Raw genomic sequence first — 26,232 nt, forward strand, 5'->3', positions numbered from 1 at the left:
ATGTCACATGTATAATATATCATAATCGCAACTTATCCATATCAATAGATCAAGTAAAATTCATGCACGTTTTAGCTCCTTTATAACATCAACATAGGCTTTATATCAATAATTCAAATAATATCTCTGACGAATTATCTCGATGAATTAAAAAGTTGTGTGGCTTGGAATTCCAATTTGATTCTTAGAATATTAAAACCCTTTACATGTTTCTCTTCCATTAATATTCATCCAAAAATGATAAAAGGAGTTATACTTACAAAATAACATTTGAATGTTAGAGCTTCAATTAATATTTTAGTTTCAATTTTTATCAAAAATAATAAAGGAAGTTATACTTAGGGCCCGTGATGTTCTGTCAGCCTCCTATGATTTTACGTAGACGTGGATGGATAAAACTCCTAGATGTAAGCGATTTATGTTTGGTGCTCATTGAATGAATCATATTATGTATGATACTATTTCATCCTCTATGTTTTTGATATGATATCAAAGTATTGCTTATGTATTTCTATATATGCTTTGGATAAAAATGAAATGCATATATCATCGAATATGATATACAAGCTTATGTTTATTATTCATTCACCTTATATGCTTCAAAATATTTCTAAACATTCTTATACATTTGATATATGCTCAAATGCTTTTTATTCCAAACAAAATATGTTTCAAATGAAATGATATTGTAATTCTGTATTCGATGAATGACTATCTATGAAATTTTGTATCATGCATTGTATTTTGATATTTTGTTTGTTTGAAATTATCCTCTTTTATTATGGATATGTTAATTGTTTATTGAGCTTTGTATACTCATTTTGTTATTATATAAAATTTTTAAGTTAGCTAGTTAGTGATATTTGAATTGGTTAAAAAGCTATAAGATTTTGAGCAAATTTTTATTGATTTATATGTTTTTGTTATATAAGTAAAATGTTTGGAATGTGGTTATATGATTATAAACTACATAAGTTTTATGGATAATTAGATGTTTAAATATTTTTAATATCTTTAAACATATTTAAATATTTTATCATATATATGTCGATATATTCTTAAGTATCAAAAAGATCGAATAGTAAAATTTTTCATTTCTCATATTTGCTCTTAGAGAAATAATTATAAAAAATATTATATATATATATATATATATATATATATATAAGAGATTTATTTATGTATGTGAGAGAGAGAGAGAGAGAGACAGAGAGAGGGAGAGCGCACAGGATATTGCTGAAGGGAAATATGTGACTCCATTTGGGTTAGGGTTTGGTTAAACTTGGTATTTAGTTAATTATTCATGGCTGGGCTTCGTCTTCCCCACCGGTGGCATTCGCATACTTTGAAGTGGGAGTATTCTCAGATGCACAAAGAGGATCCGAATGTGTAAAGTCTTTAATATGGGGTCAATGCAAAAATCCTCCTTTTATCGTCGATCTTTTCTGCCAATTAATACCTGAGCCCCCTCCATGGCCAATTTCCAACACCGGAGGTTGTACTCTGCTCCTCAGTTGATCTCCTTTGACCTCCCTCTCCTATTCTTCCATTTTGATCGAATATTGAATCACGTACGGTATGTTTTTCTTTGAATTTATTATTGTATTATTTGTTTTGCACATGTCGCTTCTTTTAACTTAGCTTTGTTCTCATTATTTGGATTTCCGTTGAGTTACCTGAGTCTTGTTCCTCATTTTTGGCACTTTGGAGAATTAGGGCTTTCGGGTAGGTTTCATCCTGCTTCAATTTAATTGGGCCATTTTCTGCCGGATTATTTGTGCTCGTCGTTGGTTTTTGTGGGTTGCTCCTATTATATAGGATTCGGATTATTGACTTCTTCGACAGAAGATCTTGTGGAAAATTGGTCTTTTTCCGTGTTTGGATTGGGCCTCTGATGACATGCTATGGTTCAATAATAGCTGATCATTTTGCCATTGGTCTCGAACCTACCTTCTTTAAACCTTTTTGAATTATAGTTTATTCTTGAGCTCTCCTTGGAAGAAATGGACTCCTGGGCTTGATGTGGCATTTTGACCACCTCTTTTATTCGTCTACTATTTCTGAACCAATTTACTTGCAATACCTGCCACATTCTAGATTATCTGATAACTAAGGTTATCTTGTTTTAAGAGATGTATATTATCACTACGTGGTTATATTTTGCAGAAATTTAAGGCTTTCTTAAACTGCTAAAAGAAGGACAGTAATGACTCTATATGTTTGTGTTGGCTCAACTAATGTTGTTCTTTTAAAATAAATATCAATTTCTCTCAGGCCCAAGACTTGTTAAGAGTAATACCTCATTGTGTTCTGTTGAAGCAGGTATTCTCTTGTTTCCTTAATGTTGGTGGTGAAGTGTTGCGGATATCAGGATCAACATGGATTTCATGAAGTCCTGTTGATCTTGTTTTTCTCATTTTGTAATTGATCTTTATTGTCTTTGCATATCACATGATCTTCATAAAGCATCGTACAATTTGGTCGTGGAACTGGATTGAGATTTTGCTACTTTTTTGTTTGTTTTTAAAGTTGTGACTTTTACAACCACTGTCATGTGTGGATATCAGGCTAGTGTGCCATCAGATATTATTGTAGAAGGTTTTGTTCTCTTGTTGATGGGAGCCCCCAAGCAGAAATGGACTGCAGAAGAGGAGTCTGCTCTCAGAGCTGGAGTTCTAAAGCATGGGGCTGGAAAATGGCGCACAATTTTGAAGGATCCAGAATTTAGCAGTATATTATGTTTGAGGTCAAATGTGGACCTGAAGGTAAATTTTCTCACAAATTGTGTAATTAGATCTTGGCCCAATTTTATAGACAATTTCTTCATGTTTTCACTGTAAAATACTTTGAAGAAGGTTCTCCTGTCACATAATAACACTAGATAGTATATATCTATCTGAATCAACTTCTGAGCTAGTGCTGAAGTTATGATTTACTTTTTTAAATCTGATCCATAAATGGACAGGATAAGTGGCGGAACTTGAGTGTGACTGCAAATGGTTGGGGATCACGAGAGAAGGCCAGATTGGCCTTGAAAAGGAGCCGACAAAATTCCAATCATGATTATAACCCAAAGGCTTTCAACAGAGTAACTGAAGATATTGATGCTCAAACACTTGATGCCAAGCCTCTCGCTGTGACTAGTGAAAATCTTCATGTTACTGGTCAAAAGAGATCATTCTCAAGGTTGGTGTTTCTCTATTTCTTGTTTGAAAGTTAAGGATAGCAATTGGCCTTCTATGTGAACCATGCAATTCACATGTTTTTAATAATTTTATTTTGCCACAATCATTATCTCACTACTGAAAAATGGAAAATTATTGTTTAGAAGTAAAGAGTACAGTAGCACATCACAAGACTGATGAAAGTTGCTGGCTGGAAACACTGCAAACTATGCTATACTTGATGATATGGTCTTCTCCTTATATCTGTTTCCATAGTACCAAGACTTCCAGGTTTAAAGAATGTGACCTTTTGAGGCAAAATAAGGGACTTTTATGTCCGGTTGGAACTGTATAAATTGTTAAGTTTTCATGATTGATTTCATGGTGATGAAACATATTTTGGAGCTCTATTAGAAATACAACTTGGTTCTTTGCTACTGTTTCTAGTTAAGACCTTTATTACTGATATATACAGTTTTTCTTTTAACTGGATTATGACTTCTCTATTGGATTTCATTTTCGTTTATGTAGGCTAGACAATCTGATATTGGAAGCTATAACAAACTTGAAGGAGCCCACTGGGTCTAACAAGACAACTATTTCCATGTATATAGAGGTTGAATTTCTTCTATTAGTTTAGTCGAAAGAAGATCTGGTACAAACTTATAGTAAGCCTTTTTTCTAAAATTTATCTCTCGGCAGGCCATAGCTTATATGTGAGTTTGTTGTTATTCCATTCTGAATACATGATTCATAATTACTGGGAGCTTAGTAAGCTTATGGAAGTAATGTATCATATAGAACCTTGCGTTTTCAACAGTCATCCAACACACATAAATGCAATTAGGGTAAATTCCCTAGAAAAGCTCATACTTTACTTTTGACTATTTCTCACATAGCGTCCTTATTTTTCATTTTTTCCTAGAGAGCCCCTATCTTTTGAGTTGGACAAAAATGCCATCAACCACTCATTTGTCTTTACTTTCTTTTCCTCCCTTTTAAGCCAAATACAAATGAACCAGTCACCTAAATAGATAGTAGTCAATAAAATCAAATAATATTAATAAATTTTATTTTATTAATAAAAATATAAAATAATTATAAAACTAATCTTAAAATAAAAAACAAATTATTATAAAAATGATAAAACTATGAAAAATATTAAAATACATATTATTAATGATAAAAATAATAATATTATTTGTTTGTTATAAATAAATAAATAACTTTTAAAGTCATTCAATAAACCAATAAATATTAAATATCAATTTTAAGAATTCTCAAATTTACATGAAACTTTGGAAATAATTGACAAAGACTTAAATGACCATTTTTTTTTTTCTATTTTATGTCTTTAAAATAGACATTTTACTGATTTCAGTCTTAAAAGTTAGTTCAGTTATATTTTAATTTTGCAAATTCAAGGTGAATTAAAAATCACTTTTGGCCAAAAATTAATTGAAGATTATCAAAGAAGGTTTTTCTGAAATTTTAAGAAACAAATATTTTTTGGAGACTTAAGTTACATATAATTCAGCTCTTTAAATGCTGATTTTATATTTTTTTTCCAATTTAAGAGTTTTCTGGCCAAAATTTTATGAAACACTGTAATAACCATTTTTAAAAATTTTGGGCCCTTAAAGTATCTATTTTTAGTTAATTAAGCACTTGAAAATTAAAGTTTTTTAATTTTTTGGTCAATTTAACCTGAAATTACAAGGTTTTTTCCATCAAAAGTTTCATGAAACCTTAAAAATCTCTTGCGAAAGCCTTAATGATCACTTTTTCTATTTTTATTTATTTTCAGAAAATTCAATCCTTAAAATGCTAATTTTTTTTTTATTTTGTCTATTTTGGACAATTTATGTTAGTTTAGAACATATTTGACTAGAAAATCACTTATATTTCATTGGAGAAATTTTTTGAAGTTTTGAAATTCAGATTGAAATAATTTTTTGGCATCTGAGGTGAGATTATATTATTTTTAAGGTTATATATAGAAACAGTGTATTTCCATCAAAAAATAATATAACTCAGGTTTAGTTTTATCAAAAATATCAAAATATTTTTGGAACATTGGTGTTATTAAAATTTCTGTGCAACACTGGTATTATCTAACAAAGATTCAATCGGCCAATTTTCCTATTTTTGGGCTATTAAAAGACCTATTTTCAGTTAATTTGACTCTTAAAAAGTTAAAATTATTTATTTATTTATTTATTTATTTGACCAATTTAAGCTAAAATTTCAAGGTTTTTTGGTCAAAGGTTTTATAAAACCTTGTAAACGTCCCTTTAAGAAAGCCTTAAAAGATTATTTTCAGTTAATTAAGCACTTAAAAATCTTTTGTAATTTTTTTTATTTTTAGCCAATTTAAAAGCTGAATATTTTTTATTTGCTTAGTTTTGGCTAATTTAAGATAAATTTAGAATAAATTTGATCACAAGATCACTTTTATTTCATCATAGATGCTTTTCTGAAGTTTTGAGATAATTTTTTTTTTACCTTTGAGTTACATTGTTTTCAAATGGGCTTATATTATTTTTAGGGGTTATACAAAAAAACTATAAGCCCATTCAGAAAAATTTTGACCTCCCAGTTGCACTATTTTTAGGATTATAAATAAAAAATTGTAAACCTATTAAAAAAATAGTGTAACGCAGGTCTATTTTTTTCAAAAAATATCAAAATTTTATAAAACATTAGCAATATCTAATGAAGCTTAATTAACTAATTTTTTTTTTTCGAACAATTAAAAACCTATTTTTAATTAGTTCAGCTATTAAAAGGTTGAAATGGTCCATTAACAATCTGGCTTCATGTAGGATCAATATTGGCCTCCTTCAGATTTCACTCCATTGTTATCAGCTAAGCTGAAGGCGCTAACTGCAAGTGGGAGATTAATTAAGGTAGTAGTTTTTCTTTCCCTATTTAAATTTATTCATCATTAGCAAGGTTGTCAAATTGATTTCTGGAAAATAGGCACCTTATGTTGTCATGCTATTGAATGAAAAATTGTGATTCTCGTCATGTATCACCTTCGCGTGCCGACTGACAATGCCAATCCCAGCCTGGTTCGGTATGTACCAATTGGTACTCATGTATTGTATGTCGATATGCTGGTATGTATCTGTCTTTGGAAAAATGGTTAGAAAATGATCAAAAAAATCCAAAAAAGCAAAAACCCCTTTTTAGGGGGTTTTATGCTAATTTAACACTATTTCAATTCTAATTTAATAAGAAAAGAGTGCGAATGAGTCATAAATCAATAGTAAAAGTTAACTAATGGCCCTAATTGTGTCTACATTTAAGAGAAACACACTAATCACCCTTAGCAAGCTGTGATTAGGCTTAATTATCCTCAATTTGGGCCTAAAATGTAGATATTGAACCCAATTAAGATTATTAATAGAGATACACCAGTCGCCATTAACATGCTATGGTTAGGCATAATTACCCCCGATTTTGGTCTAAAAATAAGCTAATGGCCCTAATTGTACCTAAACTTGAGAGAGAGCCACTAATTGCCATTAACTAACTGTGATTAGACAAAATTAGTCTCAATTTGGGCCTAAAAATATGATAATGGAACTATTTGAGCCTAATATTAAGAGAAATATGCTAATCAATCCTAAGTATTTATAATTTTAAAATAATAAGCATCTGATTATGTCAAATAATAATTAAAATGTAGAAAGAGCATAAATAAGAATTTCTATCAAATCATGTTCCTGAATTCCTACAATTGAATCTTTTCAAGTTTGGATGAGCTCTAAATAATTGAGTAGGATGTTTAATTGAGAAAGAGAACTAGAAAGACTAAGTGACTGAGAAAGAGAGGGAGCATGAGTGAGTGAGGAGTGAAATAAGGGAGGGAGGGGCTATTGAATGACGGGAACTAGGGGTCCAGCAGTCAATTTGACTGTTGGTACCCTTCAACCCCCTTGATTTGACATAATTAACTGGTACGGTCGAAATGCAATTGTTACTCACCAGTATAGGTTGGTGGCAATCGAGTTTCGATTGTATTGAGTGATAGTGTGATACAAGGGCACTTCCTTTGGACTAACTGGGCTAGTCCACGTACCGATCATCGGGCAGATCGATATGTATTTGCCCATTTCATATTGTATCAGGCGGTACAAAAATCATTGATTCTTATTAGTTTATATGTGCATGCCTTCAAAGTGCTAAAACCAGTTGAGAGGACTTGGAAAATAATTAATCAACTAGCTTCGTTACTTTGGTCAGTATGAATTTCTCTTCTAAGAAAGCCAGTCATGGGATTGAGGTTACATTTGTGAATATTAATGCAGATGGCGTCTTTAATTTTTCTTTCTAATTTTAATATGATTACTTTAAAAACTACCGGTTTATCTCTGAACATGATTTTTTTCCTTAATAGTTTACCTTAAGTTGTGTATGCCTTCAAAGTGCTAAAACCAGTTGAGAGGACTTGGAAAATAATTACTTGGCTATCTTCGTTACTTTGGTCAGTATAAATTTCTCTTCTAAGAAAGCCAGTCATGGGATCGAGATTACATATGTGAATATTAAAGCTGATGACAGCTTTGATTTTTCTTTCTAATTTTAATATGATTACTTTAAAACTACCGGTTTATCTCTGAAAATGATTTTTTTTCCTTAATATTTTACCTTAATTTGTTTTCCCTTTTGTGGTATGTTTTGGACGGGGTGCTAAGAACTTGCTAAATTACCCCAGAAGTTTTTGATTGATGCTACAAGTATTTTTCATTATGCACAATTTGTTCAGTGATTTTCTACATTATATCTTGGTGAATGATGGTGGTCCAGTGGCTAGCAAGCTGCACATGAACACGTTTGATGTATCTGACGGTTCCTTTTCCCATAGCAGGCCTCTGTTGGCATTGCTGTCTTGATGTATGTTCTATGAAGCAATATCACATATATATTTTATTATTATTTTTCCAATTAACGACTACAGGTTCCATTATGGCTTGATTATGGCATAATATTTTTGTTAGGACATTATGGCTTGATTTTAGTCATTGTTGTGAACAACTACAGGTTTTAGTGTACTTTGCACTTTGTAGTATAGAATCTGAACTTAGGGAAGAATCTTTCTACATACTCGTCCTATAACAGTTGTGGACTTATATTCTGTCACAGTAAATTATTTTAAGGAGAAACTTTACTGATTACTGGTTTTTTGTATTTTCTATAAGTATCACATGATTATTGTTATTGCTTCAGTGGACTGCTGAAAATTCGTAAATCAGTAGTGTCCCTTCAGGATGGTGCTTTCCAAGTGACAGATTGTACCATGCAGATAATCATCTTTTTGTTTAAATGGTTGATTAAAACTTTTGTCTTTCTTGCTTTTGTCCTTTTAGGTGAAGCACAATTATAGGATTGCACCAACTTCAGCTTTTTTAAATGGGAAAACATCTAAACTTTTGCTTCATGAGGGTAGACAAAATGAGCATTACAGAATAATGAGCGATGATTTTAGACCTGTCTTAAGATGTCACGTAGATGCTGAATTAGCACGGATGAGAAATATGACTTCACAGGAGGCTGCATCTGCTGCTGCACAAGCCGTTGCTGAGGCAGAAGCAGCCATGGTGAAAGCTGAAGAAGCAGCAAGAGAGGCAGAGGCTGCAGAAGCTGATGCAGAAGCAGCACAGGCTTTTGCAGAGGCAGCAATGTTGACTATGAAAAGCAGAAATAATCTAACCTGGTAAACCCTTTTTGGCCATAAGTATCACTTTTACTACATCCGTATACCTTTTGTCAAGTAAGAATTGTTGTGCAGTTGTTAAGCTTTTGTTTCAAATGATTGATCAAAACTATCTTTCATAGTTGTGCATTCTATACAACTTTTTGTTTCTCTTTTACCTTTGGTAGACATTACGGATATACATGTGTGCTCACAACATTTAGAATGATTCAATTTGTTGTCTATGAACTATTCTGTATTCCATAGAGAAATTTAGGGGCTTTTTTATTTCTGGAGAACTTTATTTGGAGTACGATGACGAAAAAACTTATCCAGCCTCTTGAATTGCATTTAATACATGGCTTCTTGTTATAATATTCTCATCTACATCAACATTTTACAAATTTTCTATGCCATTTTTCTTGGAACTATATTTCATGGTTAAGTTACATCCTGGCATCATCCACCATACTTGCATTTTTATTTTTCAGAAAGAAATGTGGTAAAACATTTCAGATGTTGGATTGACATAGGATGTATAATAGATGGATCTACTAATTTGCTTCTCGCTTTAGAAATTTTTTTGTCAATGATATCTGCATCTAGATTGGTTCTGAACAAATGAAACATCAGGTTTTGTGTCTCATAGGAACCCTAACTTCATGATTTCTGTATCTCAAGCATATGACATTTGCTTGTACTTGAAATCATATTAAGCTTGAAGATTGAAGAAATATCCAGTTTTCCCAAATCACCCCATCAGAATTTTTATTATAAATATACTGTGCATCCCATTTTTTCTTGGTACATGTTACTCATCTTGTTTCAGAGGTTGAGAAACTGTGGAATCTAAGGACTTGAATTGATGGTTTTGTGTCATATCTGTAAATATATTGTGATAATCTTCAATGTCATCAGATTCTACAAGATATTAGATGCATCGGTTTTGTAGGTTTGGTGAAGGATGTTTGATGCATGGTTTTGGACTGTGTGAGACGAAGGACTCTGAAACTTGTTGCAATGTTGGATGACTATTTTCGCAATGTTATATAGCTAGGAATCATTCTAGGTTTTCCGCAATTAAGCCATCTCATTTTCAAGTGTCATAACGTATCAAAGATAGTTGCCATCTAAATCGTGGTTTTAAATCCCGTTTTGAGCTGCTTCTGCTTAGGTCGCTATTCTGTGTGACTTCTAATGTTCTTGAACCATACCCCCTAATATAGATTATCTCAGCTTTGATTTGAAGCCTTAATTAGAATGTTGCTAAAAATTCATCTTTTCATGGTTTGGAAAGCTCAAATAGATAAATTCATCTATTTATCTATTTGTTTATATGAGATAGCTTGGGTGGTTATTTCCAAGTGGAAATGGGTCTTCCTGCTCTCTCCTTGACAGATTTAGAATCTTTGTTTTTTTTCTACCGGGAAGCAGTTCTTTGCTTAGTTAATCATAGATCATGAAGGTAAATTAGATAGCCCTTTAAGTGAGGAACCATTTAGAGTCTGACACATTGTTTATAGAGACAAAATGATTTTGCTTTATTTAGTGCTCTTTCTAATTGGACAAATGTGTTGGATTCTCATGTAGTGGTGCCATTTGGTCATGCATAGGTCTCATGTTGCTAGGTGGTTGTGAGTGTGACCTGCAGGTGAGACGTTTAAAGATTAGTTGGAGTGATGAATCTGGTTCAGCAATTAAAGTTGGAATGATTTGGACCTATTTCTATATTTTTGGCCTCAGTGATTTTCTTTCTTTTTATTTCTGTTTCCATTTTTCTACATGATGTTCGAAACTGAACTTCAAGCTTCAACTTCTTTATACTATTATGGCTCCATATTTGTAAATTGGAGAGGATTTTTCCTATTTTCTTACTACCTCATTGTATGCTGAAAGCTTTTGTATAGTCTAAAATATAGAGTTGGCACCGATAACTTGGTTTTATAGTAAAGTTTAAGTAATAAAATTTGCTTTGGATTATTGAACTTTTTATATCAATGGACCATGTGCAAATGTTAACTACTTTTCATATCCATGTCTTAACACTAGCATAGACTACAATGGGACGTTATGTGCCAATTTCTTGGGATCACTTGCATATGTTTTTCTTCCACCATTGAGCTTTGTGTAGGTTTAAATCTCTAGTTAAATTAAGAGCATTCAAATCTCGTTATTATTTCTAATTTTAATCAATCCACCTTATTTAATCATGATTTCCATAGGTCTCCTTTGGACATATCCATATTATTTTTCTCTTTTTATTCTCTATCTGGTTTATACTCGTTTGTTTGCAGATGATAACATTTGTACATGCGGACTTTGACATTCTCATCTTAGCTGCACTGGTGCATGTTTTCTAATGGCTGAGTACTTTTATTTCCAAAGCATTGCTGACCTAACAACTACCTCATAAATTAAGGATGATCATAGAAAATTCCTAATGCCTCTCTTTGCTTTAACCACCTAACTTTTACTTTCTGAGAACGTGTTCAAGCAATCAGTTCTTCATATAGTATTTTTTTTTATATATTACGTTGAAGGTACTCCACCGAAGGAAGCCACACAGGGTCTTTGGGCTAGGTTTGCACTTGGGTAAAGAAAACCTTTGGATGACAGAGCATCTTTGTCACCTCTAATTTTATTTCAATTGGGGTGTGTATTTATAAGCAAAGAATATTTGAACAGTATTGAAATAAAGGTGGTATTTGATTAGGGAAGTCTGTCTTAGATCACATGCATTGCAGTTATTGATATGATGAAATGAAAGAAACCTTTGAAGCTTTCTGAAGGCATAGGGTTGGCTAAAACCCTAATTATTTGAAGTGATAGGAAAATAAATGTTGTGACTGTAAAAAAGAACTAATATGAAGTCATTAGTCTATGAAAATAAATTCCAATACTATATATATTATACTATTTTATCATGTTTTATCATAATTGTATCTTATAGTAATCAACAACCGTTTTGTGCAGATGGTCCAAGTTTGAGGGGGAATTGTCTCGGCTCTTGAACTGGTTTTCCAGATACAACTCTACTGGATATGCTGTTTTCTCGGTTTTACAGTTATTTTGCAGGATATATGGTTATGCTTGTCATGTTTTGCATAATTTCACAATGATGGTGACCCTTGGAAATCTTGCTCGGTTCACTACAAACCTTGGAAGCTGTTTAGCCACGGTGTTGTCATCGCATTAAACAATCGTTGATTTATTTGCTAACGGAAGAGCAAGTGGGGTGTTTGGAGAGCTGAAATTTCAGAGCGAAATAAAAATTGCTGCTTGGATTTTGACGAATGTGCAGATGCTCGACTGTAAGCAAGATGAACACATATCCTCGAGTCAGTCACCATTTGTTCACGAGATTGTACTGTGGAAAAAATGACATCATATATATATTTGTGTATTTGCTTGTCTAATGTTCTCTGTACAGGTTCCTTTATGCAAGTCTTAGTAGTCGAACTTCCGATTTGACTAAATTATAATAAGCAATCCTGCATCACCACGCAAAGTCAAGCTACTCGAGAAGCCACTTGGCCAGCCATTTGCAATGCAGAAAATGGCCAGTATGTGAGATCATGATTAAAAGAAAACATGATGCCTTAGAGCTTGTTATAATTCAAAGGTTCCTGTAAATGATTCATGTCATGTTGATTCCTGATGGAAATGGAATTTGTGCCAAAAGAAAATGTTTGGAGAAATGTCAAGATACCTTTGTTCCTCCTGCCCAGTCATTGTGATGTGTGATGGATTCAAATGTCTACCAATCAACTATGGAGCTACATATGTAGTGTTCCTTCCATCAGTGTAGTGTCTGTTAATACCATTACTCTCTAGATTTGAAGTTGAGACAGAGGCAAGTTGCAATGGTCCAAACCATAACAAGAATATTTCCTTGGCTCTTCTTCAATTAATATTCAGAATTGTAGAATCAATTTTCTGGCAAATCTGCAGGGTCTGTAGTGTTTTCTTTTCTAAATGAGAAATAATAACATATAGTCTGGGATTTGGCATGGAACTGTTGTTGCCACCATATTCAGGTTATTTCTTGCCTCTCTTGTCCCTTTCCACATCTCACTGTCACATAATTGGAAACATAAACTGAATTATAAGAATGGGGAGACAGAATGAGTCAGAGATAAAACAGGAATGAGTCACACTTCATTCTAATGAAAAAATGGGGAGACAAAAATGAAAGATACTGTTTTGGATGGGTTGGTCAATCAATATTTGGCAGGATACATACATACATACATATATGATATAAAGGAAATTGTATGTCAGAAGATGCTGTTTCCAAACTATGAATGGATAGAAATATGCAGACACTCCATTTCTGATTGAATGATATTTTTCATTAATATTTTATCCTTCTTTCTTAATTAATGGGGTCCCACTCTTGGTAAAGGATTGATTGCATTTAAAGCTTTTGCCTGCAGAATTTTGAGATTCTTAGTTCCATTTCTGCCTTAATTTGACTACCACACCAATTTTTCATGGTTCAGTTGGCATCCACATTCATGAGATGGGACACCATAAACATGAACAGCACATGTTGGCAATGGCAAGGAATGGATCAGAAATGCCACAAGGCATATGGTGCCTCGAAATCTTTCACTTGTGTTGACCAATACTATATTCTCCACAGCCACCGCCACCACCACCACCGCCACCACCACCAGACCAACTGCTTCATCATCTTACTTGGGCATCAGTCGTGCACGTTACGGCTTCCATTTCCATGCCAGCTTGAAAAAAGAAGTTTGAAGTCGCAAGAAGAATCATTCAGTGCTACCACTTTTTCTCAGGGAATCTCTATGCACGGGGACCCAAAAGTTTCAATGCTCATTTAGTTCCAATGGTAGGTCAGAATCCCCACACTGCTTTTAAGGCTGTTTTGGACTAGTGTCCTTGAGTACTCACTTTTGTTCAGTTGCTGCTTTCTCCTTCTTTTATGTCTTTTTGACAGGTGTGTAATGCATGCATTGGCTGGTCCCATCCAGCTCAACATGTTGTAGTTTGGATTTTGGAAGAGGGCAGCCAGCAGGGCAAAAGGCAGAATAGAAACTGCTCTTTTGGAGTGGAGTGAGACATTCCATTCTCTCCTGCTATTTTGGGTTTCCTTGGTTGGGAGGTGGTGGGTGGATTTATCTTGTTGAGGGATTTGTTGAGTGCTACATTGTCCTAAAGTTTTGGTTTTTTTTTTGGTTGGTTCTTCTGCTTATGAGGTTGTTTAACTGGTGGTACTAGTGGTACTCTTTCTGTTATTTTTCTTTGGTGGGTTAGGTCTGGTTTTGTGAGGTATGTGGCCTAGAATTGCTGCTGGCTTGAGGTTGTTTGTATGCTTTTCTATCATTTGCGGGTTTGGTGTCGGTGCTTTAATATGTTGGAATGTCCTAAAATGTTTGAATGTTGAGTGAGTTTCATCTCAGTAGAACCTGTTCTTTGTGCTTGGAGCTCTTCTGAAGATTAGTTTCTTGAGTGATCACTGTATGTGCAACCTTGTGTGGCTTCTCAGGTTTTTATTTCTTGAGCATGGTCATACTCCAAATTATTCTGGCCTTTGGGGATTTGGGTGTGTTATGGACTTGTGGGGATTTTGGTTGTGAAATAGAGTCACAGCTGTTTTCTCAGTTGTGTGCTTCTGTGGGCAACAAATTGATGGAGAAGGGCTTATGACTAAATATTTTTAGCCTGGTAGTTGATTTCTTAGGATCACGGTGTGCACTGTGTAACTTTCCAGGTTCTGTTGAGGTTCTTTGTTCTGACCATTCCATTTAAGCTTTCTTTGGAATGGCCTGTAAGAAGTTGGGATCAAAAGCCGATGTCTTTCATCGACGAGGACAAGCCTGGTATGCTTCACTCTGTTCTCGTACACCTGGCTTTTTTCTAGGTTCTGAATGTTCTTGTGCCTAATATCAGTCTGAGATGACATATGATTTGTGTTCTATTTGCGCCTTGGCTTTCTTTTACTAATTTATTGGATGAATACTGGTAATGTAATTGATACGATCATCATGTATCTGAAACTGGTATACATCCTCCTAAATCTTCAAGTTCTTAGTTACTACTGAAAGTTACAGCTTCCAGAACAGGCTGTTCATTTTACTACATTTGAGATGATACTAAAATGCCTTATTAAGAAATAGGTGAAAATTGCAATAGACTATTGAGGTTTCCTTTTCAACTAATTCTATTCTTATTTGTGGAGACTGACTTGATTAATTTCTGCAAGTTTGTTTGACTTGTTGCCTCATCATGGAATACAATGAATTTTATAGCATACATGTCAACCTCAATGTCATAATGCTCCTCAAATGTCAAAACCAAAACATTTAGTCTCTACAAATGGATAAGTGGAACCGGCATTTTAAAGGCTTTGGCAATAATGGCTGGTGGCTCGGTATCTGTGGTTCCTTGCATGAAAGTTGAAAGGAGGTAAACAAAAGAACCAAGGAGTTTAATTATTAATAATTAGATTATAATTCAACTGTCTGGTTGTTTGTCTTAGTAGTACTTCAAATCAAACCTAAAATCAGTCATCTCATTAGTTCAGTTACCTTTGTTCCCCTTTTGCCTCTGCCATGCAGTGTCAAAGATAGCCAACACAGTGTATCATATATTCCTTGGTTTTTTTCAAGTAACAAAGATTGAGGGAAATCAACATCCACAGAAAATTAGCTTTATAATTGCAGGAGCAATTTATCGAGGGACTGAATAATGAGTTTAGAAATTAAAGTGTGTCTATAGGGTTTCATTAGAAGAATATATTTGAATTATTAAAAGTGCAGTTTACTGTAAGAGGTTCCAACAAATGTAGTGTTTGGATATGATTGTGATCTTCTATATTTGAGAGGTGCGAACATAGCGAGAGATCCCTAGCACCACAATGAACTTATAGTCTCGATAAAAAGAAGAAAAACATATAAAGATACAATGCATAATGATCATGAAAGCATTGGAAAAGCAAAGCATCATGTTCTCAACTAGGCCTAACTTGGAAGAGAGACAGACATATACTATAATCAAATATTGAGGAAGGTAAAAGTACCAAGTCCTTGCTTCCTATCAATAACTATTCTTTGTTAAATAAAATAAACAAAAAGAAGATCAATTTTCTGAGAAAAAAACATATGTTTTGGGTTTTTCCATAATTCCGAAAGAGAGTACCTTGACGTTCCTACCGAACCAATTGGGCTGGAATAGATTTTTGGCCAAACTGGTGTAGCGCTAGACCAGATTGGTTACAATGCTTTTATATAGAGGTAAACCAAAACACTATAGTTCACTTAAAGACACTGTAAGGTGGTAACGTTTCACTCTTTTTATCAACATTCTTTCACAGTAAATGATCACAGATATTATAAGATTTTTCAGAATACATAGACCTAAATTTAAGACCAAGTGGGAAAAATTTTGAAAATTTTTCATAATTTTCATCTAAAACCACTCAAATTCTTATATAAATTATTTATAATACCTCAAAACGTTTAATAAAGTTGATGATTATGGGTAGTGGGATTTAAATTAATTGTAACTTGGTTATAATATTTTACAGCAGAGTTACACTATTTTGGTTCAATGAACCATTGTAAGTTCATTCAAAAATATTATAACTAAGTCATGTCTCATCTTTTTTTTTTTCTACTTCATAATAAATAATTAAAAATATTATAAGGTTTTTCAAATTACATAGATATAAATTTAAGGCTACGCGAAAACAAAATAGAATTTGTGATCCTTTAGTTTGAAATATAGCAGAACATTGTTAGGTTGCATCCAAAACAAAATAAATTCTGAAATAAATCATTTTATAAACTTAAAATCCTATAATAAACATGATAATTATGGTTAGTGGTTATTTTAAATAACTGAAGCTCAATTAAAATGTTCTAAAATAGTACTGCAATGATTTTGGTTCAATAACCAAAAATACAATAAGTTCATTTAAAAAAAATATAAGTGGGTAATGTCTAACTTCTTTTTATCGTTATTTTTCACAACAAATGAATACAAATATTTTAACATTTTTCAAGTTTTGTAGAGATAAATTTAAGGCTAAGCGGAAAAAAAATCCAGGATTTGTCATTCTTTGTTTTGAAATATACTTAAACCTTCTTATTTTTCATACAAAGTCATTCAAAAATGCTCATATAAATCAATTTATGAAATATCAATTGCAGTGTTTTTGATGATAAAGGTTTATGGGAATTTGAACTAATTAAAATTGAATAGAGCTATAGTGTTTTGATTCAGTGATTAAAAATACTATAAGTACATTCAAAATAATTATAACTAAGAAAACCATACCTTTTTTTTTATTATTCTTCCCAATAAATGACAACAAATATTGTGAAAATTTTCAAAATACACTGACCTAAAAAAAGTCAAAATATGTCATCCTTTATTTTGAAACATGTCAAAACATCATTAATTTTCATCCAAAATCATTTAAAATCTCTCAAACAAACCACTTTATGAAATCTAAAAATGTATAACAAGGCTGATAATTAAGACTGTTGAGTATTCGAGCTAATTCAGTCGGATTATTGTGTTTTTAGTTACTGAACTAAAAATAAAATACTGTAACTGATTTGGTTTAGTACTGAACCAATTTGGTCGGTTTAGTCAGGTTTCAATGGAAATTTAAAAATTTAAGATTCTTAGCTGTCACAAGGGTGATTTTATTATTTTGATAAGTTATAGCTCTATTTGGGCATTACGGAAATGGGGCTGCCATCTGGAAAAAGCCTTTAACCTGGAGCTTTCCCTGGGAAATTGACCAAAAAAGAATTCATATGTATAAAAAAATATACTTCTGTATTCTTTTTGTTAAAATAAATATTCCCACACATAATAATCAATGAAGCAGTTGATGTTTAGCAAATCTGTAGCGCTAAGTTAGGCTGCAAGCTTGTATGCCTGTTATCCAGTCAGCCAAGGACTATTCTTTTGCTAACGGCTCTGGCTGATTGTCTAGTACATACTGATATTGCCTTGATCATTCATAGATCAGCCTGTTTTATCAAAATAGTGGAGTTTCTGTAGCAAACTAGCCGAAACTTTGAATTCAAACAGAAGTGGAACAGTGGAATTTCACTTGAAGCTAGTTTTGATTTGGTGAAGATCCTCCTTTTTGGAATGATGATGCAGAACAACAGCATGGTGTAGCATTTGGAGATCCTTGTCAGGATTGTATGATCACCTTTTGTTTGGTCTCAATGATAGGGCATCTTGAACTAGAAAATCTATTGCCAAATTTGATGCATGATGATAGCATGAAGGAGCTCCTGGAAAAAAAATAAATTTTCCTAGGATTTGATAATTGTGAGAGGGAGGTGAGAAGATATTAGATGATCTGGAACAAAAAAGATTGACTTATACTAGACTCATTCTAGCCTAAGGTTTGACCCCTAAGGATGAAGGGCTCACAACTCACATTTTAATGATGAAGTCCTAGCACTTTCATGCATTTCAGACACTGGAGAAGACCTTTTATTTATCTTCACAACTCCATACATCATAGGATAAGTAAAGAGAGAAAAATAACCCACTTTTTAGAATATATGACAACTCAGATGTTACAGGTAATAGAAAAAAGTGAATCTAAAAATAAATCCAGATTTGATTTGGGTCAGCCCTTCAATTTTCAATGCTTATCATGATTTGGATCAATCATCTATCTTTCATTATGATAAAAGAAAGAATTTAAAATTTTATTTCAATAATTTTCTTCATTTTCATGATTTTGAATTGGGATTGACTTCCTTCTCTGCTATGATGTTCAATCAAGCACGAGATACTTTATCTTTCCTTTTTCTTATTCATTTTTGTACTTCCTTTTTGGACAATCTTAGCAGATTGTGTGTAGATTTATCACTATCGCCAGTTAACAAAATTATTTTAAAGAAAACAAAATGACACCTGCATCAAGTGATCTCTCTTGTGAACAGAATTGTCTTTGCTGCCAATCCACTCTGATCCCAATGATTTCAAAATTGGGAAAATGATTGTTTCACTTATATCTTGGTGATTTGTCTTAATTTTGACGACCATCAGACCACTGCCCAGCTAGAGATCAGTAAAATATGGGTGGCGGCAAGCATGACATTGTCTCTCCCTGCCTCTCTTTTTCTCACTCTTGTTGGAATGAACTAAATTCTGTTTCTTTTCTTTATTTTTTCTTGTTGGTATCTTTATTCTTTGTTTTTTTTCATTCTTTTGGAATGCACATAGTACTCTTTCTGGCTCAATTATGTTCCTTTTCATTTTTTCTCTTATATTCTGCAGTGGTAAATTGGTCTGTCCCTCGATATTAATTCAAACCATCCCTCACTGGTTTCTTTTGGGCCCAATACTGATATGATCTTGTGGCAGCAAAGTTACAGCATATTATGAAATATGCTTTGACCAGCCAGCATATGCTAAGTCTTGATATTGACCAAAATCAAACTGAAACCTTTATCCTGCTATAACAAAACATAGAGCCAGAGAATTTGAGACAAACAATAGATAAGAATCTTTTGGTTAAACATCTTGAGAGCTCTTAGTTTTTAGAACATGAACAATTTCCATTTTATATGCAGTTTTCTAGTTCATTGCTTCCACAACAATGGCAATGGGAATAGCAGATAAAAAGGCTATTTTTGATGTTAATGTTCCCTCTTAAAGGACTGCTTATCAAGGACTTTTATTTTCTGGCATTCTGATCTGTGATCCTAGAAATTAGAAACCTGAAATATAGGCACCACAATTGCTCAATCACTTGTTATATCATGTATTTTCGGGTGTTTAATACAATTGCTAGGTGGAAGAAGCATTTACTATAGCTTGCAATAATTTCAAACAATTGCTAAGATCTACTCAGCATATAAAAATGCTTCTGAACTCTGAAGCCTCTTCTTGAGTGTCCTTACAGTTTAGGTTGGCTTGAATAAATTATGTTTCTTTGTTTATCATCAACTTGCTAGGAGAAATCATTACTCATTCAGATGAAAGTTTATAGGTTCTATAACTCACTTTTTTTTTTCTCTTTAATGATCAAATAATAAAATCTGTAAATCCAGCCTATGGATATCTAGTCCAATCTTATTTTCAAGACCTTAGAATTTTACTACTTGCCCTGCTTAATGTGAAGTTTTATAGGCCTTTTGCCATTTTCAGTGCATAATTATTAGCCATTACTCTTCATTTTGTTTCTATATGTAAGAACATTTTGAACTCTCAGGGACTTCGAGACACACCTTTATCCTTCATCCAATATAGCAAGGTGCTTGTGTGATTGTATAAATAACTTCATTTAGAGTCAAATCTAACATCTAATACAGAGTGCTGCACAATTTCGATTGTCTTTGTAAATTTATAATCTAAACAATCAAGATATCTACTAAGCGTATGCATATCTGTGACTGGAAGTAGAGCTACAGGTTACAATAAATGTTCCCATGTTTCATTTTTAGAAAGTCCCAGTGTCAGATTATTTTTCAAAGCTAAACACTTGAAAGCCATCCTATATACACAACTTGAAATAGTTGACAAACGTAAGAGTGTAAACCATACTTGTCAGTCAACTTTGGTGACATACACCGAGTGTTATGTAAGAGCCTCAAATTAATTTCAGTTGTCTTATAAGTTTTACACAGTGGATTTCTATTAAAAACATTCATGGTAGTCAATACATTTAATTATATTAAGGTGCACTGAGGTATAATCTTATTCATTTCATGTCTAAGTTTATCCATATATCATGGTGAACTTGAATTTTGTTCTTTTCTTCAATCTTAAACCTCCTGCTTAATATTCATTCGTCATATGGACTATTTCAAAGGAGGAAAAATAAAAAAGCATTATACGGGAATTGCTTTCCATGGATGCACATACTGCAAATTGTTGACTTACGTCTCTTTTTAGGTTTTACACGTTTGTTTTAGTGTTTAACAATCCCTTACCCAAGCTTATGATTATCGGCACAAGTAGATCTGGCCATACGCAATCACTTAGAACCTGTAACTAATTAAATGCTGCAGCTTTATATGGCTTTCCAAACTGAGATTTCTTGGTCCTTTGAACTCTGCAACTTCTTGTTTCATAAAATGTTACTAAATAACTTAGAAATAGAAAGTATTGTAGTTGCATGTGGATCACTGGTTAACTTATGAATTTTTTCAGGTTTTGCACAACTGGGCTTCCAAGCGATATTATCATTGAAGTTGGAGAGATGGCCTTCCATCTTCATAAGGTGAGGTGATTAGTCATTAAATTGAATGTGACTGTACTTATACCAAGCAATCTATTTAATTCAATGTTAACATGTTCAATAAGGTGAAGTGATTTAGTTATTTACTTAAACAACATCGTACTTGCATCAAGAGGATGGCCCTCGGCACCATGGTAAAAAATTGCTCCATTTGACATAAATGACCAGGGCTCAAGACATGAAAGCAATCTTTCTAATTATAGGTGGTAGGCTGTATATTGACCCTCCATAAGCTTTGCATCGATGGTACGCATGCATTGGGCTGCCCTTTTCTTTAACAATTTTATATAGATATCTATTTAATGCAATAATTAGTTGATATTTTTATGGTTTTGCTACTGTCTTATTAGATAAGGCTCTGAATTCTAGGCTCATTTGCAAAATTCTTTTTGGGTGAGACTGTCTTAAGCTTCAACATTCTCTTTCATGACGGAACAAAAAATGTCAAGCTCCTAGCATCGTACAACATTGCTGTCATTTGTGTCAAAGAAACTTTTGTTGTCTCTTATTTCTCAAGTACAAAAATGTAAAATTAAATGAGTCCTTTTTTACTATCTGGTTTGTTTATTTATAAGGTTAATATAAAAAGACAAATAAACCAGACAAATTGAAATCTTGCAGCCTAAGCTGGACAACCAAGTTACTTCTCCAGTGACAGTATGTTATCAATTGTTTCTTCACTATTGAAGAGGGTAAATTGTGTGAGAATTGTAGATTTATTAATTCTTTTATGGTCTGCTTTTCTCCTACCCATTGTTTAGGCCAATTTGACTTTCTTTTGGTTCTTTCAGATCAACTGGGACTTTATCTAAGAACGTGTGCTGAAATTTTCCAGAAGCATCTGAATTCTATTATTCATGAATTATGTTTGATGTTCTTCTTGCAGTTCCCTCTTTTGTCAAAGAGTGCTCTCCTGGAAAAGCTTATTGAGGAGATCTCTGATGAACAAGAGGGTTGTGTAGTGAAGTTGGATGATCTTCCTGGTGGGTCTAAAGCATTTGAACTAGTAGCTAGATTCTGTTATGGTGTGAAGTTTGAACTCACTGCATCGAATGTGGTTTGCCTACACTATGCTGCTGAGCATCTTCAAATGACAGAGGAAATAGCAGAAGGCAATTTGATCACTCAGACAGAGATCTTTATCAACCAAGTCGTCATTCGTAGCTGGAAAGATTCGATAAAAGCACTCGTGATGTGCAACAATCTTCTCCCACATGCTGAAAATCTTCAGATCATTAAGAGATGCCTTGATTCTCTAGCTGTTAAAGCTTGTACAGATCCCAATCTGTTTGGTTGGCCAATGGTGGAGCATGGCACAATGCACAGCCCTGGTGGGAGTGTTTTGTGGAATGGAATCAGCACAGGAGCCAGACCACGAAATTGTAGTTCTGATTGGTGGTATGAAGACGTCTCTTCATTGAGTCTTCCCTTGTATAAGAAGCTGATCTCAGTCATGGAATCTCGAGGTATCAGACAAGAAGTAATAGCAGGCTCCATGACGTTCTATGCCAAAAGGTATCTGCCTGGTATTAGTAGGCATCACTGTATGGCATCTGTAGCTCTGACAGCTGCACCATCTGAAGAAGAACAGAGACAGCTTCTTGAAGAGATTGCAAGCATGTTACCTTTACAAAAGGGTGTGATATCAACTAAGGTCTTGTTCGGTCTTCTTCGCACTGGCATGATTCTGCAAGTGAAACCATCATGCATTTCTGACCTGGAGAAAAGAATCGGGCTGCAGCTAGACCAGGCCACTTTGGAGGATCTTCTGTTGCCAAACTTTTCATATTCTATGGAGACACTGTACAATGTTGACTGTGTACAACAAATTCTTGAGCACTTCTTAGCCATGGTTCAAGCTGCTGATTGTGCATCCCCTAATATGGTTGATGATGAGCAAATAACTGGTTCACCTTCTCTGGAACCTGTTACTACTGTTGCCAAGCTAATCGATGGGTATCTAGCAGAGATTGCACCAGATGTCAACTTAAAGCTTCCAAAGTTCCAAAATCTGGCTGATGCAGTACCTGATTATGCACGGCCACTGGATGATGGACTATATCGTGCTATTGACATCTATTTAAAGGTATTTATTCAAGCACATTGCATCAAGTATCATGATTGTAATATGGATCTCCACCAGCACAAACTTGTGCTTCTTTTTCTCACAAGATTATCATATTTTGTCTTGTAACCTTCAACAACTTGCTGTCAAATAATTGAAATGAATGTTCTATTTCTATTATAGAATCTCAATATATATGCAGTTTGATACATATTAAGTGTTCAAGTTTTCAATCAAATTTGTCATTATCCTGTCGAAATGTTGCTGATATATTTATTACTCATTATACATATTACAGGCACACCCATGGCTCACTGAAGCTGACAGAGAACAGCTCTGCCGGCTGATGGACTGCCAGAAGCTCTCCCTAGAAGCCTGCACTCATGCTGCACAGAATGAGAGGCTCCCATTACGATTAGTGGTTCAAGTGCTTTTCTTTGAGCAACTTCAACTTAGGACCTCAATCGCTGGTTGCTTGCTTGTTTCTGACAACCTTGATGGATCACGGCCCTTGAGGGGTGGACTGGTGGGTTCAGGTGATGCTGGTGGGTGGGCAAGCACCGTGAGGGAAAACCATGTATTGAAGGAAGGAATGGATAACATGAGGATGAGAGTGTCGGAGCTTGAAAAGGAGTGCATGAGCATGAGACAGGAGATTGAGAAGTTGGGCCGCGGGAACAGCAGGTGGAGTAGTGTCCCAAAGAGGTTTGGATTTACGATCAAGTCACAGATGTGCAGTGCCCAAGAGGAGTCTGTAGGTGATCATTGCAGGAATAGAATGAACATCAAGACTGAGAAATTTCCAGAAAAGCTCATGAAACACAAGAAGCAGTCATCTGCAGGTTCATGACCTTTCCTGTGAGGTATCGTGGGATTGTAACACTAGTTTTCTTTTTTCATCAAAATAGGAAGCATGAATCCAGATGATATGTTTCTTGAACAAATTTGATCTTGAGGTTGGCCTTCAAAAAGGAAACCTAAATCTTGGGTTAACCATCTGCTTCCTACTAGTGACTGACATGCGACATCTGCAAACTGAAACAGATCTGTATCTTTCTGATTTGCTTGTGCTTCTTGGTTTCTCGTTATATAAATCTGCTCATTGTTCAAGATTGTATAGATCTTGAATTGGATCACCCTTTTACATTGTGTTATCTCATGCAAGCTCAATGAGCAAATCAGCAACAAATAGCTGCTGTATATTATCTCTGAAAAAGAGTTTGGCATGAAAATAAGCAGTGCTATGCTTTTGATTTGAATAATGAACCAGGTATGATAGATCTGCCAGTTTAGAGCTCTGTGAATACATCAAATGCTTGTCAGACAGCAGAATTCTTAGCTTTTGAGTAAAATGGTAAATCAATATTTTTTTGCACTTCGCAGCATCAGGTCAATGGAGTTTATCGATAACTTGCCATAGCATGGTGATCTGCAGTTGATTACTTTCATTACTAGTTGCTGCTTATATGAATAAATGCAAGGAAAACTGCAGGTTTGCAGAACAGAAGTAACTGAATGGGAATACCTTCAAATGACTCAATACAGGCTAACAAAGTTTGTCTTACAGCTCCATTCCATCAAAGATTTATGAAAGGTCTATATGATCCAAATTCTTGCTGTGTTACACTTGTGTCCCTTGATGAAAGATTTACCTCAGTTTTTTTTTGTTCTTTTTGTTGCAGTCCATTTTCCTGCCATTGTGATTATAGTTCTGTCTGATTTAACTCCTGAGTTCAAACAAAATTTTCCTAGCTTCTTGTTCATGATCATTGTTAATGAGCTGGGTGGAAATAAAGCGCAAATTACATGTTACCCTTTGTATTTGGACTATGCAGTCTTTGTATAATTCTGAAAATGAAACAAATAAACTCATTTATCCTAACGCTGTTAACTGTATTGACGAAAAATACAATATATGACATCGCATATTGAATAATTTTAATTATTATTTATTTTTAATAATTGTATTAGTAATAAGATAATATTAATGTTAAAATTATTTTTTTATTCATTATTTTTATGTTCATCCAACGAGTGATGTCATGTATTGTGTTTTTCATCGATACAATTAACGATATTAGGATAAATAAGATTATTTATTTTATTTTCAGAATCATAAATATTTTTTTTTATATTTAAGTACAGAAATCATGATTTTAATAAAATCTAAGTATATGATGTAATAAGTAACCAGCCCTCTTGCATATGTGAGGTGCCGAAATCATGAAAATAAATAGCAGTTCTCCTCAAAGTAGCCTTCGTTCACTGCTTAATACGATATCAACACCATGCAATCTCCATCATGTGTGTAACGTATGGCACATACACTCACTCTGCTTCCCCCTTCTTGAGATCTTTCCGCAGCACCTTTAGATGGCATTTATCACATGAGAAGTGAAAGGGTTTACTCCTCACTACCTGTGTGAGCTATGTTGGACTCAAAATTAGCTCATGAACATTTTGATCCACAGGGTCTGTTGGGCAATCCAGAGCTGTTCTTAGTCCACAGCCAGGTCCAAATGCAGTCCATTTCGGATCCAAATCAATCTCATCATTCTTCGTTCCTAGCTCTCAGTTCATCAGTTGAAGACTTGTAATTGGCCCAATCTTTTTTCATAGTTTCTGATTTTTAAAGGTAATTTGATTTCTCACCATTGAATTCAGGGAAGGTATCTTTCACCCTTTATAAATCCAAAGCCACAATTATACATTTTGTGGAAACATCAAAATTAAGTTGATATAAGTGGAGAAGATCAAACTGCAAGACTTGTTTCTTTCCAACAAAGTCAACCTCACTATCTTCCTCAATACATTCATTTCAAAAGCATTACATGGAGAGTCATTAACTATATGATTGGAGACACTTGTTGCTATTCATTTTGAAATCCTTCATGTTCATAGAGGTGGTGCCAAGTGGTTGCTAGTTTTACCAGGATATCTAAATCAAGCTTTGTGTAGAAGGAACATTAGCCTGATGTTTTCTTTAGGTGATATAATAATAATAATAATATGCATACATACATACATACATACTACTTGAGATGAAAGG

The 26,232-nt window shown here is 33.8% G+C and overlaps 2 protein-coding genes across 5 annotated transcripts; both read left to right on the forward strand.

Annotated features, from left to right (window-relative positions):
* Nucleotides 1–1,219: 1,219 nt before the first annotated feature.
* Nucleotides 1,220–12,281, forward strand: LOC135581254 (single myb histone 6-like). Of its 4 annotated transcripts, none has more exons than XM_065153102.1 (7): nt 1,220–1,576; nt 2,568–2,765; nt 2,966–3,186; nt 3,696–3,780; nt 5,990–6,073; nt 8,540–8,886; nt 11,839–12,281. In XM_065153102.1, coding segments are annotated over exons 2-7 (888 nt in total). In that variant the 5' UTR covers nt 1,220–1,576; nt 2,568–2,615; the 3' UTR covers nt 11,840–12,281. The 4 variants fall into 4 exon arrangements, with proteins under 4 accessions (XP_065009174.1, XP_065009173.1, XP_065009176.1 ...); XM_065153101.1 differs by having other exon boundaries at nt 1,220–1,571; XM_065153104.1 differs by having other exon boundaries at nt 1,220–1,571; nt 8,720–8,886.
* A 1,179-nt stretch (nt 12,282–13,460) lies between these two features.
* LOC103989454 (BTB/POZ domain-containing protein At1g30440-like) lies at nt 13,461–24,293 on the forward strand. The gene is made up of 5 exons (XM_009408298.3): nt 13,461–13,723; nt 13,832–14,714; nt 21,031–21,100; nt 22,005–23,204; nt 23,482–24,293. Exons 2-5 carry the CDS (start codon nt 14,656–14,658, stop codon nt 24,031–24,033), a joined length of 1,881 nt encoding a protein of 626 aa, XP_009406573.2. The 5' UTR covers nt 13,461–13,723; nt 13,832–14,655; the 3' UTR covers nt 24,034–24,293.
* The last annotated feature ends 1,939 nt before the right edge of the window (nt 24,294–26,232 follow it).

This window comes from Musa acuminata, chromosome BXJ3-6, assembly GCF_036884655.1.
Source record: "Musa acuminata AAA Group cultivar baxijiao chromosome BXJ3-6, Cavendish_Baxijiao_AAA, whole genome shotgun sequence".
Classification (NCBI taxonomy): domain Eukaryota; kingdom Viridiplantae; phylum Streptophyta; class Magnoliopsida; order Zingiberales; family Musaceae; genus Musa; species Musa acuminata.

Coding starts and splice junctions, on each gene's coding strand:
- LOC103989454 (XM_009408298.3), top strand. CDS start 14,656: ATGGCCTGTAAGAAGTTGGGATCAAAAGCCGATGTCTTTCATCGACGA. Junction 14,715..21,030: donor CATCGACGAGGACAAGCCTG/GTATGCTTCACT, acceptor GAATTTTTTCAG/GTTTTGCACAACTGGGCTTC. Junction 21,101..22,004: donor TGGCCTTCCATCTTCATAAG/GTGAGGTGATTA, acceptor TTCTTCTTGCAG/TTCCCTCTTTTGTCAAAGAG.
- LOC135581254 (XM_065153101.1), top strand. CDS start 1,473: ATGGCCAATTTCCAACACCGGAGGTTGTACTCTGCTCCTCAGTTGATC. Junction 1,572..2,567: donor TTGATCGAATATTGAATCAC/GTACGGTATGTT, acceptor TGTGGATATCAG/GCTAGTGTGCCATCAGATAT. Junction 6,074..8,539: donor CAAGTGGGAGATTAATTAAG/GTAGTAGTTTTT, acceptor TTGTCCTTTTAG/GTGAAGCACAATTATAGGAT.